Source organism: Salvelinus namaycush, chromosome 2, assembly GCF_016432855.1.
Source record: "Salvelinus namaycush isolate Seneca chromosome 2, SaNama_1.0, whole genome shotgun sequence".
Lineage (NCBI taxonomy): Eukaryota > Metazoa > Chordata > Actinopteri > Salmoniformes > Salmonidae > Salvelinus > Salvelinus namaycush.
Window position 1 is genome coordinate 52,197,981 of NC_052308.1, and position 19,159 is coordinate 52,217,139.

At 45.6% G+C, this 19,159-nt stretch overlaps 1 protein-coding gene across 1 annotated transcript; it reads left to right on the forward strand.

Annotated features, from left to right (window-relative positions):
* Positions 1 to 16,122: 16,122 nt before the first annotated feature.
* LOC120022151 (E3 ubiquitin-protein ligase RNF182-like) lies at positions 16,123 to 16,935 on the forward strand. Its single transcript, XM_038966015.1, has one exon. The coding sequence runs from the start codon at positions 16,123 to 16,125 to the stop codon at positions 16,933 to 16,935; it is 813 nt and encodes a 270-aa protein (XP_038821943.1).
* Positions 16,936 to 19,159: the final 2,224 nt, after the last annotated feature.

Here is a 19,159-nt window from a genome sequence, read left to right on the forward strand (position 1 = left end):
CGCTCCAACATTGCTGGTCCAAATATGTATATATTCTTAATTCCATTCCTTTACTTTAGATTTTTGTGTATTGTTGTGAATTGTGTGGCGGATTAATCAGAATTACTTGGGTAACATAGATAAATAAGATGTTTTATTTATATAATATGCTAATGTGAGATACTTGTCATTAGAATGTATCCTTTTGGACTATAGTGTTGGCAGTTGCACTTTTCCCTCAGCTAGGGCTCAGTCACTTGGGGTCCAGAGAGGGGAGAGGTCAAGCTTGTCTTTCACATGTCCCTGGTGTTATGCAGAATATCAGAAAGGGAAGAGAACAGAATGGAACATTGTCTTCATATGTGAATGTGTCTTTACCTATTCTTAAACCATGTGAAGGGATGGCGTGATTAATGGGGAACCAATTACTTGTCTCCACAATGTCTGTGCGCCAGTCACTCCCTCCTTTTCCCATTGGGGGGAGGTGTATGGCAGTGTCTGGAAACATTGTAGGTCCTCTCTCATCTTACACTTATCCTGGGATAGTGTATGACCTAAAGGCTCACTCCCCTCAGTGAGCTTGTCCAGGAGTGGGGTCAAGAGGGGTTTACTTGAGATGGGAGTATCTAGAGTTGACAATTGAGTTATGCTTTGGATGAGGTAATGTTTTTGGACTATGAAGTACCAGGAACGAGATTATAACCTCGTTTTAGAGACCAAACTGAGCGATAATTTATAGTGAATGCTATCTGGCTAAGGGATACTCCTTTCTCAAGTAAAAGTCCCTTTGTGAAGAGTTCCTAAGATCTGTGGTTCATCATGTAAGTTGAGAGGGGTGTATTTTGGCTATAAAAGATCTTTGTATTCTTCTGTAGTCACTCTCAAAATTCATTATAGATAGTGAATTGTTGAAAGTCAAAGGCTAAATCTTAAAGCTCATTAAAGATGTAGTTTAAGTATAACTCTGACTGTGTGTGAAGTTTGTCTCTCTCTTTTGTCATTTGGTAATACTGGGATAAGCCACCACAATTGTTAGATATTACTTGTTAGATTTTACTGCACTGTTGGAGCTAGAAACACAAGCATTTCTCTACACCCGCAATAACATCTGCTAAACGTGTATGTGACCAATACAATTTGATTTGATTTGAGACGGGACAGTGCATCCACCAACAAGTGCTCGGAGCAGGTGCACTTTACAGTTCAAGAACAAGCAAACATATAACCCCTGGCTTGTCATGCAGAATTCAACATGCAAAAAAGTAGGGAGCTTGGGTCTAGAAACAACGGGAGGTATCAAAAGTGTGGGTGGAATGTACAGTAACATTTCTTTTACCTAGGCAAGTCAGTTAAGAACAAATTCTTATTTTCAATGACAGCCTAGGAACAGTGGGTTAACTGCCTTGGTCAGGGGCAGAACAACAGATTTTTACCTCGTCAGCTCAGGGATTTGATCTTGCAACCTTTTGGTTGCTAGACCAACACTCTAACCCCTAGCCTTCCTGCCGCCCCATCCTCTGCCTCCGACATAAAAAAATGAAGAGCTCTTAGGAAAAAGCCAGTCTTCCGAACATCCTTAGGAGACTAAACGTCACAGCCACAAGCCCATTCATGGCTATGAGCAAGAAAGTGACTGTCAGGAGTTAAATGGACTTGGCATGGGAAGAGTCATTGTGGGAGGTTTTGAAAACCTATGTAGTGTGAAGTTAATCGGAATATGTGCCTCATATTATCACATAGGCAGGACGCCTATATATTATCAAATGTGTGTGCTGGTGTAGCCTACATTTATTTATTTTATTTAAAGTTATATTCCAATGTTGTGATATTTGTTCTACTGCTACATTGATGTCTTGAAAATGATATGAAATTCGGGTCTTGTAAGCACCACAGCTGAGTATGTGTGCATTGGCAAATGGAGGGTGTTCTGCAGTGGCATCTGAAATTGTTGCTGTACACTAGTGTCTAGAAAATTAAGCTATGAAAAATTTGGACTTGTGTAAGCCCCGCAGCTACACTCAAGTATGTGGGCATGCTGCAGTGTTGTCTAAAGTGTTTGAATGAATCAGCACCTTGGAGAGTGCCGTCCATTTCACCACCATAGACAGTAGACTAGTCGTCTAGTCTGCTGCGCTGCTACATTGTGTTTGGGAACCCCCCCCCCCCCCCCCCCCCCCCCCCTCCCGTTTTACAAATGATGCACTGGTCGTTAGAGAGTTGGGTACCACCAACGTATATCCAGGGGGCATAAGAGGAGATATGTGACTCAAACAGTCACGTGTAATTTTACTGAGGTCATGACTCATAAATTGTATAGAAATGCAGTAAATGAGCTTCAACTTCCAATTTTTTTTCCAACTTTCAAAAATGAAATTTTTGTGAGGTCTGAAACTCTAACCCTGGTTACTGCCCTGTGTAGGCTATTGGTGTACAGGCTTATTCATCAATATACATATCCTGGACAAAAACAAATTGTGATATGAGCATTTAAATTGCAAACAAAACATATATTTTCATGCAAAGATTTATACAGCCTACCACTGATTGACAGTGAAATTGAATGGTTCTGCTGTCTCCAGCCATAACAGACCACAGCCACGCTTGACGGTTGAGTCTTGCGCAGCTCAGCTGCATGCAGCTTGCACTTTGTGTTGTTGCCACAGCAACCACTGAAGATAAATCTGTGCAGGTCTTGATGCTACGGTGCTCGCGCTACCGCATTGAAGGGGAGATAGCAGTCGGACACGGGCAGATGGGACCTCAAGATCCACAGTGACTCACCGACAGGGCGCGACACTAGATAACAAGGGAAGAAGAAATGTGATGGCGATAAGCCTCGGTTACCTTGGACCTTGACGGGAAGACACTGGGAAGACTGTCATACGGTGAGCCAGGTTTTTCGTCCTACACTTTCCTATCAAAGGCGAGTGCACATAACTGCGGCGATATGTGATTGTTGGATTAGTCTAATGTATGCTACTGAATGTAAATGAGGCTTGTTGCAACTGGGTTATATTCAATTTCAATATGCATAACAAATTGTCACACCTAGTAGTATAGGCCTATGTTGTATCTAACAAATACATGTACATTTTCTATTATAGTGCTATAGGTTATTATACATGAGTATAGGTTGCATAATATCTGTAATTTAGCAGATGCTTTTATCCAGTGACTTAAAGTCATATGTGCATACATTTTACAAAGGGTGTTCACAGGAATCGAACCCACTACCCTAAAGTTACTAGCACCATGCTATACCAACTGAGCTACAAAGGACCACTATGTGAATGATATTAAGATTGTATTCAAACAAGGCTTTTCAAATACAGCCTACTCCAAATATACAGGGCTGCCATTTGTTTTTCTTGTTGGGAATTATAATGCATTCATTTATGCAACACAACAGGCTAATAAAAACAGCCACAGCAACAACAACTTCTGTAAAACATGTTTATGCTTAAATAAATATGTAGCCTATCAATTGCTCAGAATCAGTCTGGTCAGTTTAGTTGCCAAAACTAAATATGGGGTCCATTTTAAAAGGCGTTTTAAAATCTCCTGAAGTGACTATAGTGAAATTATATTGCAACAGGAGTTCCAGAAGCTTGCTTCTGATCAAAACTGGGTGTCGGATTGTACAATTTTGACAGACATGCCCACCTAATTAGAATAGGCTATTGTTTTAAATCTTCATAAGCCTTCATTGGACATGTTTTCAATCACAAAGTAGTAGTTTCAGTAGTGCCTAAATTGTTTTAACATGGTTAAATATAAAAAGTTCAATATCTTAGAGAAATGTCAACAGGTATTTATGTAAATACTTGGACAGGTTTGAAAAATGTATCCCCAATAACTAGAGTATCTGAAACCGTTTTAAACCATTTTAAGTGTCATTATTTGAAACAATGTGTTGGGGGAGAGGGTGGACTCAGTAAATCACTGAATTATTGATTATTTTATTTATAGCAGCTTTATATACAACTATTTTGAAAGTGAATTTGATGAATGTATATAGGTCCAACAGTACATGTCTCACAATGTTGTGAATCAACACGCATCTACAGATGTCAGCTCTTAACTTGATCACTCTTTTGTCACTGAGGATTTTCCTACTGTACCAGGAAATTCAAATGAGGAAGTTCAAATGCGGCCTGGGGTGCTCTAGCGATTTGGCACGCTACGTGCAGTGTGCACATACAGTATAGGTGTCACGTTCCTGACCTTATTTCCTTTGTTTAGCCTTGTTTAGTTGGTCAGGACGTGAGCTGGGTGGGCATTCTATGTTATGTGTTTCTATGTTGGGTTCATTGCATTAGCCTGATATGGTTCTCAATCAGGGGCAGGTGTTTTACGTTTCCTCTGATTGAGAACCATATTAAGGTAGGCTGTTCTCACTGTTTGTTTGTGGGTGATTGTTGCTGTGTCTGTGTTTGTTTCACCACACGGTACTGTTTCGTTTCGTTCGTTCGTTCGTTTGTTCCTACCTGTTCGTGCGTTCATGTTTTATGTTCTCAAGTTCAGGTCTGTTCACGTCGTTTTGTTATTTTGTATTTTGTCAGTGTTCTGTTTTGTTGGATATCATTAAAATTCGACATCATGAACATTCACCACGCTGCGCCTTGGTCCTCCTCTCTTCCACCTAAAGACGAGCGTTACAGAATCACCCACCACACTCGGACCAAGCAACGTGGTAAGCGGCAGGAGCAGCAATGTCAGGAGGAATGGACTTGGGAGGATGTGTTGGATGGAAAAGGTTGCTACACATGGGAGGAGATCCTGGCTGGAAGGGATCGCCTTCCATGGGAACAGGTGGAGGCAGCTAGGAGAGCGGAGGCAGCTGCGAAAGGGAACCGGCGTTATGAAGGTACGCGGCTAGCACGGAAGCCTGAGAGTCAAGCCCAAAAATTTCTTGGGGGGGGCCACAAGGGAGTGTGGCGAAGTCAGGTAGGAGACCTGCGCCAACTCCCCTAGCTTACCGTGGAGAGCGAAAGTACGGGCAGACACCGTGTTATGCGGTAAAGCGCACGGTGTCTCCTGTACGTGTGCTTAGCCCGGTGCGGTACATTCCAGCTCCACGTATCGGCCGGGCTAGATTGAGCATTGAGCCAGGTGCCATGAAGCCGGCTCAACGCGTCTGGTCTCCAGTGCATCTCCTCGGGCCGGCATACATGGCACCAGCCTTACGCATGGTGTCCCCGGTTCGCCAACACAGCCCAGTGCGGGTTATTCCACCTCCCCGCACTGGTCGGGCTACGGGGAGCATTCAACCAGGTAAGGTTGGGCAGGCTCGGTGCTCAAGGGAGCCTTCACGGTCCGGTATATCCGGCGCCACCTCCCCGCTCCAGCCCAGTACCACCAGTGCCAACACCACGCACCAGGCTTCCAGTGTGTCTCCAGAGCCCTGTTCCTCCTCCACGAACTCGCCCTGTGGTGCGTGTCTCCAGCCCGGTACCACCAGTTCCGGCACCACGCACCAAGCCTCCTGTGCGTCTCCAGAGCCTTGTGCGCCCTGTTGCTGCTCCCCGCACTAGCCTTAAGGTGCGTGTCCTTAGCCCGGTACCACCAGTTCCGGCACCACCAGTTCCGGCACCACGCACTAGACCTACTGTGCGCCTCAGCCGGCCAGAGTCTGCCGTCTGCCCAGCGCCATCTGCACTGCCCGTCTGCCCAGCGCCGTCTGAACTGCCCGTCTGCCCAGCGCCATCTGAGCCGCCCGTCTGTCCTGAGCCTTCAAAGCCGCCCGTCTGTCCTGAGCCTTCAGAGCCGTCCGTCAGTCAGGAGCCGCTAGAGCCGTCCGTCAGTCAGGAGCCGCCAGAGCCGTCCGCTAGACAGGAGCCGCCAGAGCCGCCAGCCAGCCATGACCTGCCAGAGCCGTCAGCCAGCCATGACCTGCCAGAGCCGTCAGCCAGCCATGACCTGCCAGAGCCGTCAGCCAGCATTAATCTAGTACCATCGATGTTTGCAATAAGCCCCTTGTTATTTGGCTATATTCCAACAGGCTACATTCTGTAGGCTACCCATTAGCCTATCCATTGGCACAAAATGAAAGGTGTGATTAAGGGCTTGTGAGTAAGCATGTGAATAATTTGATTTGATTTGTTTGTGTTTCCCTGGCTAAATTGATTTAGGCCATCAGTTGATTGACAGATGTAGGCCTACTGTAGAACGATAAACTTTTGTCCAGTGTGGATACTCGTGGATGCTCGCCCACGTTTTATAGTTAGGTTATGTATATTTTGTTGATTTAGTTATGATCTTTGGTGTGGATTGAAAGCCTGTATTGTGTGGCTTTAATATTTAATTTCGTAAAGCTGTCAATATGTTTATACATTTGAGCCTATCCAAAGACGATTTAGTTGAGCTAAGAAGTTTTTCTCTGATGTGTAAATCACACTATTCATTTAACTTCTTGAAAATATTTAAATAAATGCAATTAACTTGTGGGCCTAATGTAGGCTCAGGCTTGTCACTAGATTGCCAGCACTGGGCGCAAACTCATGAGGCTCGGAGCTGGAGCACGCCGCGTAGACCACTGCGCTACGGCAGTTAATAATGCTCTAGCAAGCACTAAGAATACTATTATTACTGATGATACATAGGCACGTCATTTAAAATTATTAGATAAGACTTGCGAAGCAAATTCCCGACTTAAAATCTTTGTCACACTTCATCTTATTATTATTATTCTGCACACTACTCTTCTTACACCGTTTAAGCTGGAAACGCCATTCAAACTTTAAAAAGTGTATTATGATCTGGAATAGTGTGCTTTCATTTAACTTTTTGATATCTTTTATACTTTTTAAACCATTTTTTTCATTCACTTTAATGACCCTTCTTTCAACATTCTAAAGCTCCCCATTGTGACATCATGACATCCAACATTCACTGTAAACAATGTCACTTGCCATAAATCAGCTACTTTGACCACTTTTCCAAAAAGTTAGACAAACACTTAGAGGGTATGACATCTGAAATGTTGTGTGGACCACATCCTTACGTTCTCTGGTCTGTATTTACATTCTCAGCGAGTCCTTTTAAGCACTCTGGCCTGAAAGGTGGTTCCATCATGTTGACACGAACTCTGACCTCATTAGTGGCGTGTCTTAGTATGCAACAGACATGAGAAAACATTATCTCATTAGAAGACTAAAATCACATTTCTATCTTTTCAAAAATAGTTTCATATTTAATCATATAAGTTTTACAACATTTAGATGTACATCTGATATATAATGTGTGAAAGCTCTTAACCTCTCCAGGGTATATGGGACGGTAGCGTCTCACCTCGTCAACAGCCAGTGAAACTGCAGGGCGCCAAATTCAAAACAACAGAAATCCCATAATTAAAATTCCTCAAACATACAAGTATTTTACACCATTTTAAGATGCACTTGTTGTAAATCCAGCCACAGTGTCCGATTTCAAAAAGGCTTCACGAAGAAAGCACACCAGATGATTATGTTAGGTCAGAGCCAAGTCACAGAAAAACCAGAAAAACCAAAAGCCATTTTTCCAGCCAAAGAGAGGAGTCACAAAAAGCAGAAATAGAGATAAAATAAACACTCATAGGACTTCATGTTACACAATACATGTATGTTTTGTTCGGTAAAGTTCATATTTATATCCAAAAATCTGAGTTTACATTGGCGCATTATGTTCAGTAGTTCCAAAACATCCGGTGATTTTGCAGAGCCACATCAATTTACAGAAATACTCATAATAAACATTGCTAAAAGATACAACTGTTATGCATGGAATTTTAGATCCACTTCTCCTTAATGCAACCGCTGTCAGATTTCAAAATAATGTTCCAACCGGAGAATTCCTTTGTCTTCAGAAATGCAATAGAACGCAAGCTAACTCTCTCACGTGAACGCGCCTGGTCAGCTCGTGGCTCTCTGGCAGACCTCTGACCTCATTCGCCCCCACTTCACAGTAGAAGCATCAAACAAGGTTCTAAAGACTGTTGACATCTAGTGTACGCCTTAGGAAGTGCAATATGACCCCATTTCCACTGTATCTTGGATAGGCAAAGAGTTGAAAAACTACAAACCTCAGATTTCCCACTTCCTGGTTGGATTTTTTCTCAGGTTTTTGCCTGCCATATGAGTTCTGTTATACTCACAGACATCATTTAAACAGTTTTAGAAACTTCAGAGTGTTTTTATCCAAATATACTAATAATATGCATATCCTAGCATCTGGGCCTGAGTAGCAGGCAGTTTACTCTGGGCACGCTTTTCATCCTGACGTGAAAATACTGCCCCCTACCCAAGAGAGGTTAAAGTAATAGCCTACATTCAGGAAAAATTGCAGGTAAACAGCAAGTGTCCAGATAAAAATATTTAATAAATATTAGATGACGCTTACCCAGATACACTTGTCTAAATTAATGGGTCATATGAAAGAAATGCTATAACCCCCAGCCACATCTGGATGGGTCTCTACAGAAGGTGTTAACTGTACAGCGAAATGGTTACTTGCATAGTAGCAATATCCAAATTAGATAGTGTCAATATTTTAAAAAATTATATGTACAAGAACAATATCGATAACGATATCAGTGATAGATGAGTGTAATGGAGACGCAGGTGAAACATTTAATAAAGCAACAAACATGAAACAAGACAACATAACAGTGGTGTTTACGCATGAACACAGGAAAAATACTGACTGAGGAAGGAACCCAGGTGCGGTGCGCGTAATGATGGAAACCAGGACCGGTGGTTAGTATACCAGCGATGTTGAACGCCGGAGGGGAGGAGCAGGAGTAGACGTGACAGTACACCCCCCCCCCCCCCCCCCCCCCCTGACGTGCGGCTCCTCCGTCCCGCAGGACGACACCACCTAGAGGAACAACCCTGAGGATGAGGAGCGGCCTGGTCTGTGCTGCGAAGGTGGAAATCACGGATAATGTTGGGATCCAGAATGTCCTCCACCGGAACACAACACCGCTCCTCTGGGCCATACCCCTCCCAGTCCACCAGGAAATGGAGCCGACACCCACAAAGTCGGGAGTCCAGTCGGGATCTGACGGCATATGCCGGACTCCCCTCGATGTCCGGGGGGGTGGAGGGGTGTCGTGGGGACAGCATCAGCTAGGGGACCAGGAACCACCAGCCTGAGAAGGGAGACATTAAAAGAAGGTGAGATACGGTAGTCACCTCGTTGACCCTCCGGAGAACCTTGAACAGCCCCACAAACCGAGGGCTCAGTTTCTTGCAGGGCAGGCGGAGTGAGAGGTTCCTGGTAGAAAGCCAGACACGATCCCCAGGCTGGAACACAGGGGTCGCACTGCGGTGGCGTTCTGCCTGCTCCTTTTGATGGTGGACGGCTCGCTGGATTCTCAAGTGACCATCGCTCCACACTTCTTCTGCTTGCCGGAACCACTCATCAACCGCAGGAGCATCGGTCTGGCCCGGGGTCCACGGAGCCAGGGCCCAGAACACACTGCAAGGGGGTCAACCCAGTGGAGGAGTGACATAGCGAGTTCTGGGCATACTCTGCCCATGGAAGGAATCGTGCCCACTCTCCCTGCCGGTCCTGACAGTGACTCCTCAGGAACCTCCCCAGCTCCAGGTTCATCCTCGCCACCTGCCCGTTGAACTGAGGTCGGTACCCGGAAGTGAGGCTGACCGTGACACAGAGCTTCTCCATTAAGGCTTTCCATACCCATGATGTGAATTGGGGGCCACGGTCGGAGACAATGTCCTCCGGGAAGGCCATAATGCTGGAAGACCTGCTGGAAGAGTGCCTCAGTGACCTGGAGAGCAGTAGGGAGACCAGTAAGAGCAATTAAACGACAGGATTTTGAAAATCTATCCACAACCACCAAAATGGTGGTGAAACCATCAAAGGAGGGGAGATCTGTAACAAAGTCAATGGATAGATGGGACCAGGGGTGCTGAGGCACAGGAAGGGGAGGGGGCTTCCCTGCTGGAGCATTCCGGGGGGATTTGGTTTGGGCACATACGGAACAGAAGTTGACGTAGCAAGTTACATCCTGTGCTAAGGTGAGCCACCAGTATTTCCCAGAGATGGATTGGGTAGTGCGAGAAATACATGTATGTCCAGCGACAACAGCTGTGTTTGCCCAGGTCATCAGCCAGACCCTTATCCCTGTAGGAATGTAAATGTGCTCGGGAGGAGAGTTGGATGCGGGCCCCCTCTCCAGAGCCTGGCGGATGTCCACATCTTCATCCCAGACCACAGGAGCTACAACTCGGAAGGATGGGATCATAGGCGCATTCTGGACAGGACCCTCTCCCGAATTGTAGAGGTGAGCATCGGCCTTGGTGTTCTTTGAACCTGGGTGATAGGTCAGCGTGAAGTCAAACCTTGTGAAAAGGGCCCACCTTGCTTGGTGCGGATTCAGCCTTCTTGCTGTCCGTATGTCCTCCAGGTTCTGATGGTCGGTGAGAATGACAAATGGTTCATTGGTGCCCTCCAGCCAGTGTCTCCACTCCTCTAATGCCAACTTCACCACCAGGAGCTCACGATCACCGACGTCATAATTCCTCTCTGCAGGGGACAGTTTCTTAGAGTAAAAAGCACACGGGTACAACTTCTATGGATTACCCTGTTGTTGAGACAGAACTGCCCACATGCCTACCTATGAAGCATCCACCTCCACCACAAAGGATATCGTGGGATCTGGATGTTTGAGCAATGGGGCGGAGATGAAACATCCCTTGAGTAGACAGAAGGCCTCGTCGGCTGCTGGCCTCCACAACAACCTACGAGGCCTGCCTTAAGGAGAGAGGACTGGTGACAGAGCTGAAGTTCTTGATGAAATGACGGTAGAAGTTGGCAAACCCCAAAAACCATTGTAACCCCTTTATGGTGGTTGGGACTGGCCATGACCTGATGGGGCTGTCTGGTGCCCCTGCCCCATCTACCTTCTTGTCATCCATCCTCAATTCCCTGCAGGCTGATTTGGTAGCATAAGAAGGAGACAGCCCTCTGATGAAATTGGCACTTCACATCCTTGACCTACAGGTGGTTAGCCAGGAGGCATTCCAGGACTGCTCGAACGTGAGTGATGTGATCCTCCAGGTTAGCCAAGTAGATCAAGATGTCTTCGATATACATGACCACCTGGAGTCCGAGCATGTCCCTGAACACCTTGTTAATGAATGCCTGGAACACTGACAGAGCATTGGCTAAGCCAAATGGCATCACCAAGTACTCGTAGTGACCACACATCGTGCTAAACGCAATCTTCCACTCATCCCCCTCCCGGATACGGATGAGATTGTAAGCACTCCACAGGTCCAGTTTGGTAATAATCCGGGTCCCGCGGAGCTGTCCGATGGCTGCTGGCAACAACCAGAGAGGCTACCGATACGTTGTGATAATCTCATTGAGTCCACTGTAGTCAATTCCTGGCCACGAAGAAGAAACCAGCCGACGCAGGAGAAGTGGTCGTGCGGATAAAACCTTGTTGGAGCCCCTCTTGGATGTAATCCTCCATGGCCTGGGTCTCAGCCACCGACAGAGGGTAGATGCGTCTGCACGGAGGTGCTGAACCTGCAAGCAGGTCGATGGCACAGTCCCAGGGGCAATGAGGAGGAAGACAGGTGGCGCAGGTCTTTGAGAATACCTCCCGCAGGTCTTGGTATACCTCCAGGATGTTGGGCTGAAGGGCAACCACAGGACTCTCAACTGACGTGGAACCACAGGGGACAGGGAAGCAGGGAAGCAGGTGCTCCGGCATTCGGGTGACCAGTCTGTGATTCTCATCCTCGACCATAAGAAGGTAGGGTTATGGCGTTGAAGCCAAGGGAGGCTAAGGATGATCTTGTGAACTGGTGCACTGGTAATGCAGAAGGGGATGTTCTCCTGATGAGTGGACTCCATGGTGAGGGTGAGTGGTTGGGTGATGTGTGTGACGGTTCCAGATCCTAATGGTCAACTATCGAGGGCTTGAACCGGAAAAGGAGAGGAGAGCATGTATGAGATGATATTAAGAGAGGAGACAAGGGTCTGGTCAATAAATTTAGCTGCGTCTCCCTGGAATCCACTAATGGCGTAGACACAGTACATGAGGGACAGTCAACTAGTGTGATGGACACCAAAAAGAACCTAGCAGAAAGTGATGAAGATGGAATACTCACTGCTGCCCCAGGGGGTGGAAGATCACGTGACCGTCCCTCTGCTCTTGTGGATCCCGGAATCGAAAGTGCCGGACACCGCTGGAGCTTGTGCCCTCCTTGCCCACAGTACAGACAGAGCCCCAGCTGTATCCATCTGCGGTGCTCCGCCGCGGGGAAGCGTGTGACCCCTACCTCCATGGGTTTAGGCTCTGATCCCGAGTGTTCGCTAAGGGAGGGAGAGATGTGATGAGAGTACTGACACTCACGAAGTGGGTTATCCAGACGGATGACCATCGCAATGAGTTTGTTTCAAGGTGAGGTCTTCGTGTCGACATGCCAGTTCCGTCTGGACCTCCTCACCTAGACCTCTTCTGAATAGCATATGTAGCACCAGCTCATTCCATCCGCTGGAATGCTGCCACTGTCCGGAAGGTGAGCGCATACTCGGCAGCCGTCTGGTGCCCCTGCCGTATTTGAAGTAGACACTCACCACCCCCGTCCCCCCCCCCGCTACTCTGCCCTCCGGGGGATGATCGAAGATACATTTAAATAGAGCCATGAACCCCTCATAGGATTCTAGCTCCTCCTCTCTCCCATACGACCGTAGCCCATTCCAACGCCCGCCCAGTCATCAGAGAAATAACCGTGACAACCTTGGTCCTCTCGGTGGTGGGAGCTCCCATCTGATATGTAAAGAAGAGGGAGCACATTAAGTAGTAAGCCACGGCATTTGGATGAGGTACTGTCATATTTATCTGGGAGGGACAGACGAGCATCGCTGACCTGAGCGGGTTGCTGAATGGGCTGTTGTGCTGGCTCGCTGGGTCGGCTGGTTGTAGAGTATCCTCCGTTAGTTGAAGGCAAGACCTCCCGGGTGTGTTCGAAACATTGCAAACTGCGAAGAACCTCTTCCATATCCGTCCCCAGTTGTGCCTGCTGGTCATGGTGTTAACGTAGAAGGTAACCCTGCTTGTCGACCATCTGAGAGATATTCGGTTTTCCTGCAGCTTCCATTGTTTGAGTCAGTATTCTGTAACGGAGACGCTGTGAGTCGAGAAGCAGGTGCAGGAGAAACGTTTAATAAAACAACAAACATGAAACGAGACAACATAACAGTAGAGTTTACACATGAACACAGTAACAATACTTACTGAGGAAGGAACCCAAGGGAGTGACAGATATAGGGGTGGTAATCAGGAAGGTAATGGAGTCCAGGTGAGTATCATGGTGGAACCCAGGACCGGTGGTTAGTATACCGGCGACGTTGAACGCCGGAGGGGAAGAGCTGGAGTAGGCGTGACAATGAGGTAGTTATATGCAGGATCAAAAAATAATAATACTAGCAGCAACATATGGCGTGTGTGTTAGGAGAGAGTCATTTGAATAGAGGCAATGCAGATAACGCTGATGACTGGGAACGCGCCCAGTTTGGACTCATCAGACCAAAGGACAGATTACCACCGGTCTAATGTACATTGCTCATGTTTCTTGGCCCAAGCAAGTATTTTCTTCTTATTGGTGTCCTTTAGTAGTGGTGTCTTTGTATCAATTCGACCATGGAGCCCTGATTCATGCAGTCTCTTCTGAACAGTTGATGTTGAGATGTGTCTGTTACTTGAACTCAGTGAAGCATTTATTTGGGCTGCAATTTCTGAGGCTGGTAACTCTAATGAATTTATCCTCTGCAACATAGGTAACTCTGGCTCTTCCTTTCCTGTGGCGGTCCTCATGAGAGCCAGTTTCATCATAGCGCTTGACTTTTTTTTGCAACTGCACTTGAAGAAACTTTCAAACTTCTTGAAATGTTTCGCATTGACTGACCTTCACGTCTTATAGTAATGATGGACTGTCATTTCTCTTTGCTTATTTGAGCTGTTCTTACCATAATATGGACTTGGTCTTTTACCAAATAGGGTTATCTTCTGTATACCACCCCTACCTTGTCACAACACAACTGATTGGCTCAAAAGCATTAAGAAGGAAAGAAATTCCACAAATGTACTTTTAACAAGGCACACCTGTTAATTGAAATGCATTGCAGGTGACTACCTCATGAAGCTGGTTAAGAGAATGCCAAGAGTGTGCAAAGGGTGGCTACTTTGAAGAATCTCAAATATAAAATATATTTTGATTTGTTTAACAACTCTTAAGGATTAGCCCCTTTTTTAAAGTTATGTCTAAAATGACACACCCAAATCTAACTGCCTATAGCTCAGGCCCTGAAGCAAGGATATGCATATTCTTAGTACCATTTGAAAGGAAACACTTTGGAGTTTATGGAAATGTGAAAGGAATGTAGTAGAATATAAAACAATAGATCTGGTAAAAGATAATACAAAGAGAAAACCAACCAATCTTTTGTATTTTCTTGTACCATCATCTTTGAAATGCAAGAGAAAGGCCATAATGTATTATTCCAGCCCAGGTGCAATTTAGATTTTGGACACTAGATGGCATCAGTCTATGTGCAAAGTTTTAGACTGATCCAATGAACCATTGCATTTCTGTTCAAAGTTTTGTATCAAGACTGCCCAAATGTGCCTTATTTGTTTATTAATAACTTTTCATGTTCAAAATTGTGCACTCTCCTCAAATAATAGCAGGGTATTCTTTCACTGTAATAGCTACTGTAAATTGAACAGTGCAGTTAGATTAACAAGAATTTAAGCTTTCTGCCAATATCAGATATGTCTATGTCCTGGGAAATGTTCCTCATGCTACTCGCATTAGCCTACGTTAGCTCAACCGTCCCGTGGAAGGGACACCGAAACCGAAGAAGTTTCACACTTTTTTGGTCACTACATGATTCCATATGTTATTTCATAGTTTTGATGTCTTCACTATTATTCTACAATGTAAAAAATAGTAAAAAATAAAGAAAAAACCCTGGAATGAGTAGGCGTGTCCAAACTTTTGACTGGTACTGTATGTGCACAGGAGGCAACAGCTTAGACCGCTAGATCGTCCTAGGCCTCTACTGTGTGGTTTTATACTTGTTTTTGATTCCCAAATGTTCACTGACAAATATTCCTTTGTGTTCTTTTCACAGAGGAGTAACCATGCTGCTGTACCAGTGTCCTGAGAATACCAATACTGGCAATACCACTACCCATCTCTAGCTTGATCGTTCGACAACCACTCACGCAAGATTTTCTGACGGATATAATCCAATTCATCCCTCCATATTTTGGATATTCCGATCAAAGCAATAGTGACACAGGCAAATTTGAAAATGGTTCCAGCTCCCTGTCCACTTGTGTATGTTTTCTGTTTACGCACTTTACACATCACAGGGACTTTCAAAACCAGTAGGTTCTCTCAGTAAATTGTTGGAATGGTTTTGTCATTGGAAACTCATCTGCAGATCTGAATTTGTACCAAATCTGCAGACAGACGTTGTATGTGCAGGGTAACCATGAGAGCATTGCATTGTATGATAGCAGTAGATAACTGCAAAAGAACCCCTCTGATCCGAAGTCTGCCTGCGCTACGTTAGGGTAGGGACCAGTCCAAATCTGTCTTCCCCAATCCTATGCCCTCAAACACTAATTTAGCACTATACTGTACATCATTGTGAAAGTAAAACCAATCAGCATGCTCAACTGTACGAACTCAGTTATTCAGGGTATTCACGACCAGACAAAAATATATATCAGGGCCTGATTGTTCTCTTTGCAACCTAGGTGTCAATATTTGCGAAGTAATACCGTATGTGAATGTATTTTTACTGTGAAAAGGTGTAAAAAATAAGTATATTTGTGCCCATCATATCAGTGTCTTAAATCATTATTTTTACCCCGCTTCTTGTGAGCTATAATGTGGACAAAAACAAATAACAGTCTAAAAATAACATTCACTATCTTCACACTTGAGAAAAAAATCATATAAATCTTGAATCAGGGACAAAACTTTACCGGGCAGCTGCTGTTGAATCAGTGCAGGGTGACGCCTTGGAACATTCACCATTCCTGGCTAGCGCTGCTGCATCAGCACCTGCATTCCTGGCAATCTGGGCATTCCGCCCTCCCTTGCCTCTCTCATGATGAACCAGAAGTTTGAGAAGTTGGACTTGCAGACGGACCAGCGCTGCCAGCCTCTGGTCTACACCGTGGAGGAGCTGGAGTGCAAGATTTGCTATAACCGCTACGACACGCGCACCCGCAAGCCCAAGGTGCTGGGCTGCCTCCACCGCGTCTGCGCCAAATGCCTGAAGAAGATTGTGGAGAACTCGTCCCCCAGCATCGTCAGCTGCCCCTTCTGCCGCCACGAGACGCACGTGCCCTACGAGGAGATCTGGCTGCTGCAGGACGACAGCAACATCCTGGCCATCCTCACCTATCAGGACCGGGCCAGGAAGAGTGGTGGTTCCATCACCCCTGGCGGGGAGGTACTGCTCACCCCAAGCAGCCTGAGCGGGAGCGGAGGTGGAGGGGACGGCTGTGGTGGTGATTCTGGGGGTGACTGCGTCACAACCGGCGAGCAGTCGCATAGCTCCTCCGACTGCCTGGTCATCACCATCATGGAGGTGCCGGGCGAATCGCAGTCATCGGACTCCATGAGCATGCTCAATATGGTGCGCCTGTACCGGCCCGCAAGCCTGGCCTCGCAGCCCTGCAACATGCCCTTGCAGAAGTGCGGGGCTTGGACCTCGCGCAACTTTCCCAGCTTCCTAATCGGTGTCCTGTGTCTGGTCTTCTTCTCATCGCTGCCGCTGGGCATCTACCTGCTGATGATCCAGCAGCTCACCCTGGGCGTCATCCTGGTCAGCCTGGTGCCCTCCACCCTAGTTCTGTGTGTGTTCTATGGCTTCTGTCAATGCCTTTGCCATGAGATCATGCAGTCAATAGCTACATAGTCACGTCCCCACTTTACTCCCCTCCCCTACTCAACCCCCTAATACCAATATATGTCTACCTGTGGACATGACATAGCGAGACCTGTAAAAGACCAAACCAAATCACTGATGCATATCTACAGTGCCGTGAAAAAGTATTTTCTCCCTTTCTGATTTAACCCTACTTTTGCATATTTTTGATACTGAATGTTATCAGGTCTACAACCAAAACCTAACATTACATAAAGGGAACCTGAGTGAACAAATAACACAACAATTACATATTTATTTCATTTATTTCATAAACAAAGTAATTGCCCCTTCACACTCAATAACTGGTCGTGCCACCATAAGCTGCAATGACTCCAACCAAACGCTTCCTGTAGTTGTTGATCAGTTTCTCACATCGCTGTGGAGGAATTTTGCCTCACTCTTCCATGCAGAACTGCTGTAACTCAGCGACATATGTGGGTTTTCAAGCATGAACTGCTCGTTTCAAGTCCTGCCACATCTCAATTGGGATTAGGTCTGGACTTTGACTAGGTAATTCCAAATCTTCAAATGTATTGCTTTTAGCCATTTTCATGTAGACTTGATTGTGTGTTTTGGATCATTGTCTTGCCCCATGGCCCAGCTGCTCTTCAGCTTCAGCTCACAGACAGATGGCCTGACATTCTCCTGTGGAATTATCTGATACAGAACAGAATTGATGGTTCCTTCTTTTAAGGCAAGTCATCCAGGTCCTGACGCAGCAAAGCATCCCCAAACCATCACACTAACACTACCATGCTTGGCCGTTGGTATGAGGTTCTTACGGTGGAATGCAGCGTTTGGTTTTTGCCAGGCATAATTGGACCCATGTCGTCCAAAAAGTTGACTCAAGTTTGCCAAAAAGCACCTGGAAGCACTTGGATGATCAAGACTCTTGAAATAATGTTCTATGGACAGATGATTCAAAAGTGTAAGGGGGCAAATACTTTTTCACTGCACTGTATATGCCCTCTCCTTTGTAAAATACACCCCTACCCACCCCTTTCTTTCTTATTTCCCACTTCAGATAATACCAGCACTAAAACGAACAATTCCGAGTGACCACTTGGATTAGGATGTAGGGCTTTCCACTGGAACATTCAAGGCAAGCCAACCTGTGCAACGCCCATGACCTGATGAATGGTTTTCTAATTACACAGCTCAACCTGCATCAGATTGCTGTTGTTTGTGTTTATACGGCTTACCGGAATGGGCTTTAGTTATTGTGACGATCACTAAACTGTATTGTTCAAAAAGAATACGACCCTCTCATGCTCTACTATGGCAATGACTGCACATACACTGTTAACCTTATCGTGGTAGAATACCTATCTGCTCGACCTATGGGATACGGACTATGAAAACCCATAGTTTTAGGGATGTATTCAGACATATAGCACAGTCTCCATGTATACTGTTGAAGTTCCGAGTTGCCTTTGTAAGGCATGTCTGTCTGTGCCCCTGCAGTAACTTAATGTTGTAATATGAACTTGTCTGTGTTGTTGCATTTGGAATGGACAAACCGCCTAACGCCTAAACTGTTACTAGATATTTCAATAAAGACTCAAGACACTTTTGTGATCTTTGCCATTATTTTTTACATTTCTTCCATAACCCACACTTCATGGGCAACTATCCAATCTGCAGTTTAATAGGATACAATCACATTCCTTATACTTCACAATTACAATGGAATAAGTATTATGTAAAAAGCACCAAAAAAATGATCCAATATATGTTAGTTCTTGCATCATTTATTTAGACATGGAAGACAAGACAAAGCTACATACATTGCTTGAATTAAACTACCCTCAGGAGACTGGAGAAATCAAAATATTATCCCACAATATGTGTAGCTGTTTATGCAGAACAATTTCCCCCAGTGAAAAGTGTACCATTTGGTGATGTGTGAATCACTGGATTCAGTTGCAGCCCCACAGACCCATTTCGCTAAATTCCTGACATTTTGCTAACTCGATGAGCTAATTTTTGTGACCTTACTCTGAAGACCTTGGCACATGGAAACACCCGTGCGGCATCGAAGGTCCTCAGCTCTTCAAAGCTTCTAGTTAGTTATCACTGGAGCGCAACTTGAAGGAATACCTGTCTAGCACGATCAAATGCTGCTAATTATAAGAAACCTCACGGAGCATTAGATGATGTCAACCTTGGAGACCGGGGTTCGTTCTCCGTGTCCATCCTTTCTACTCTCTCC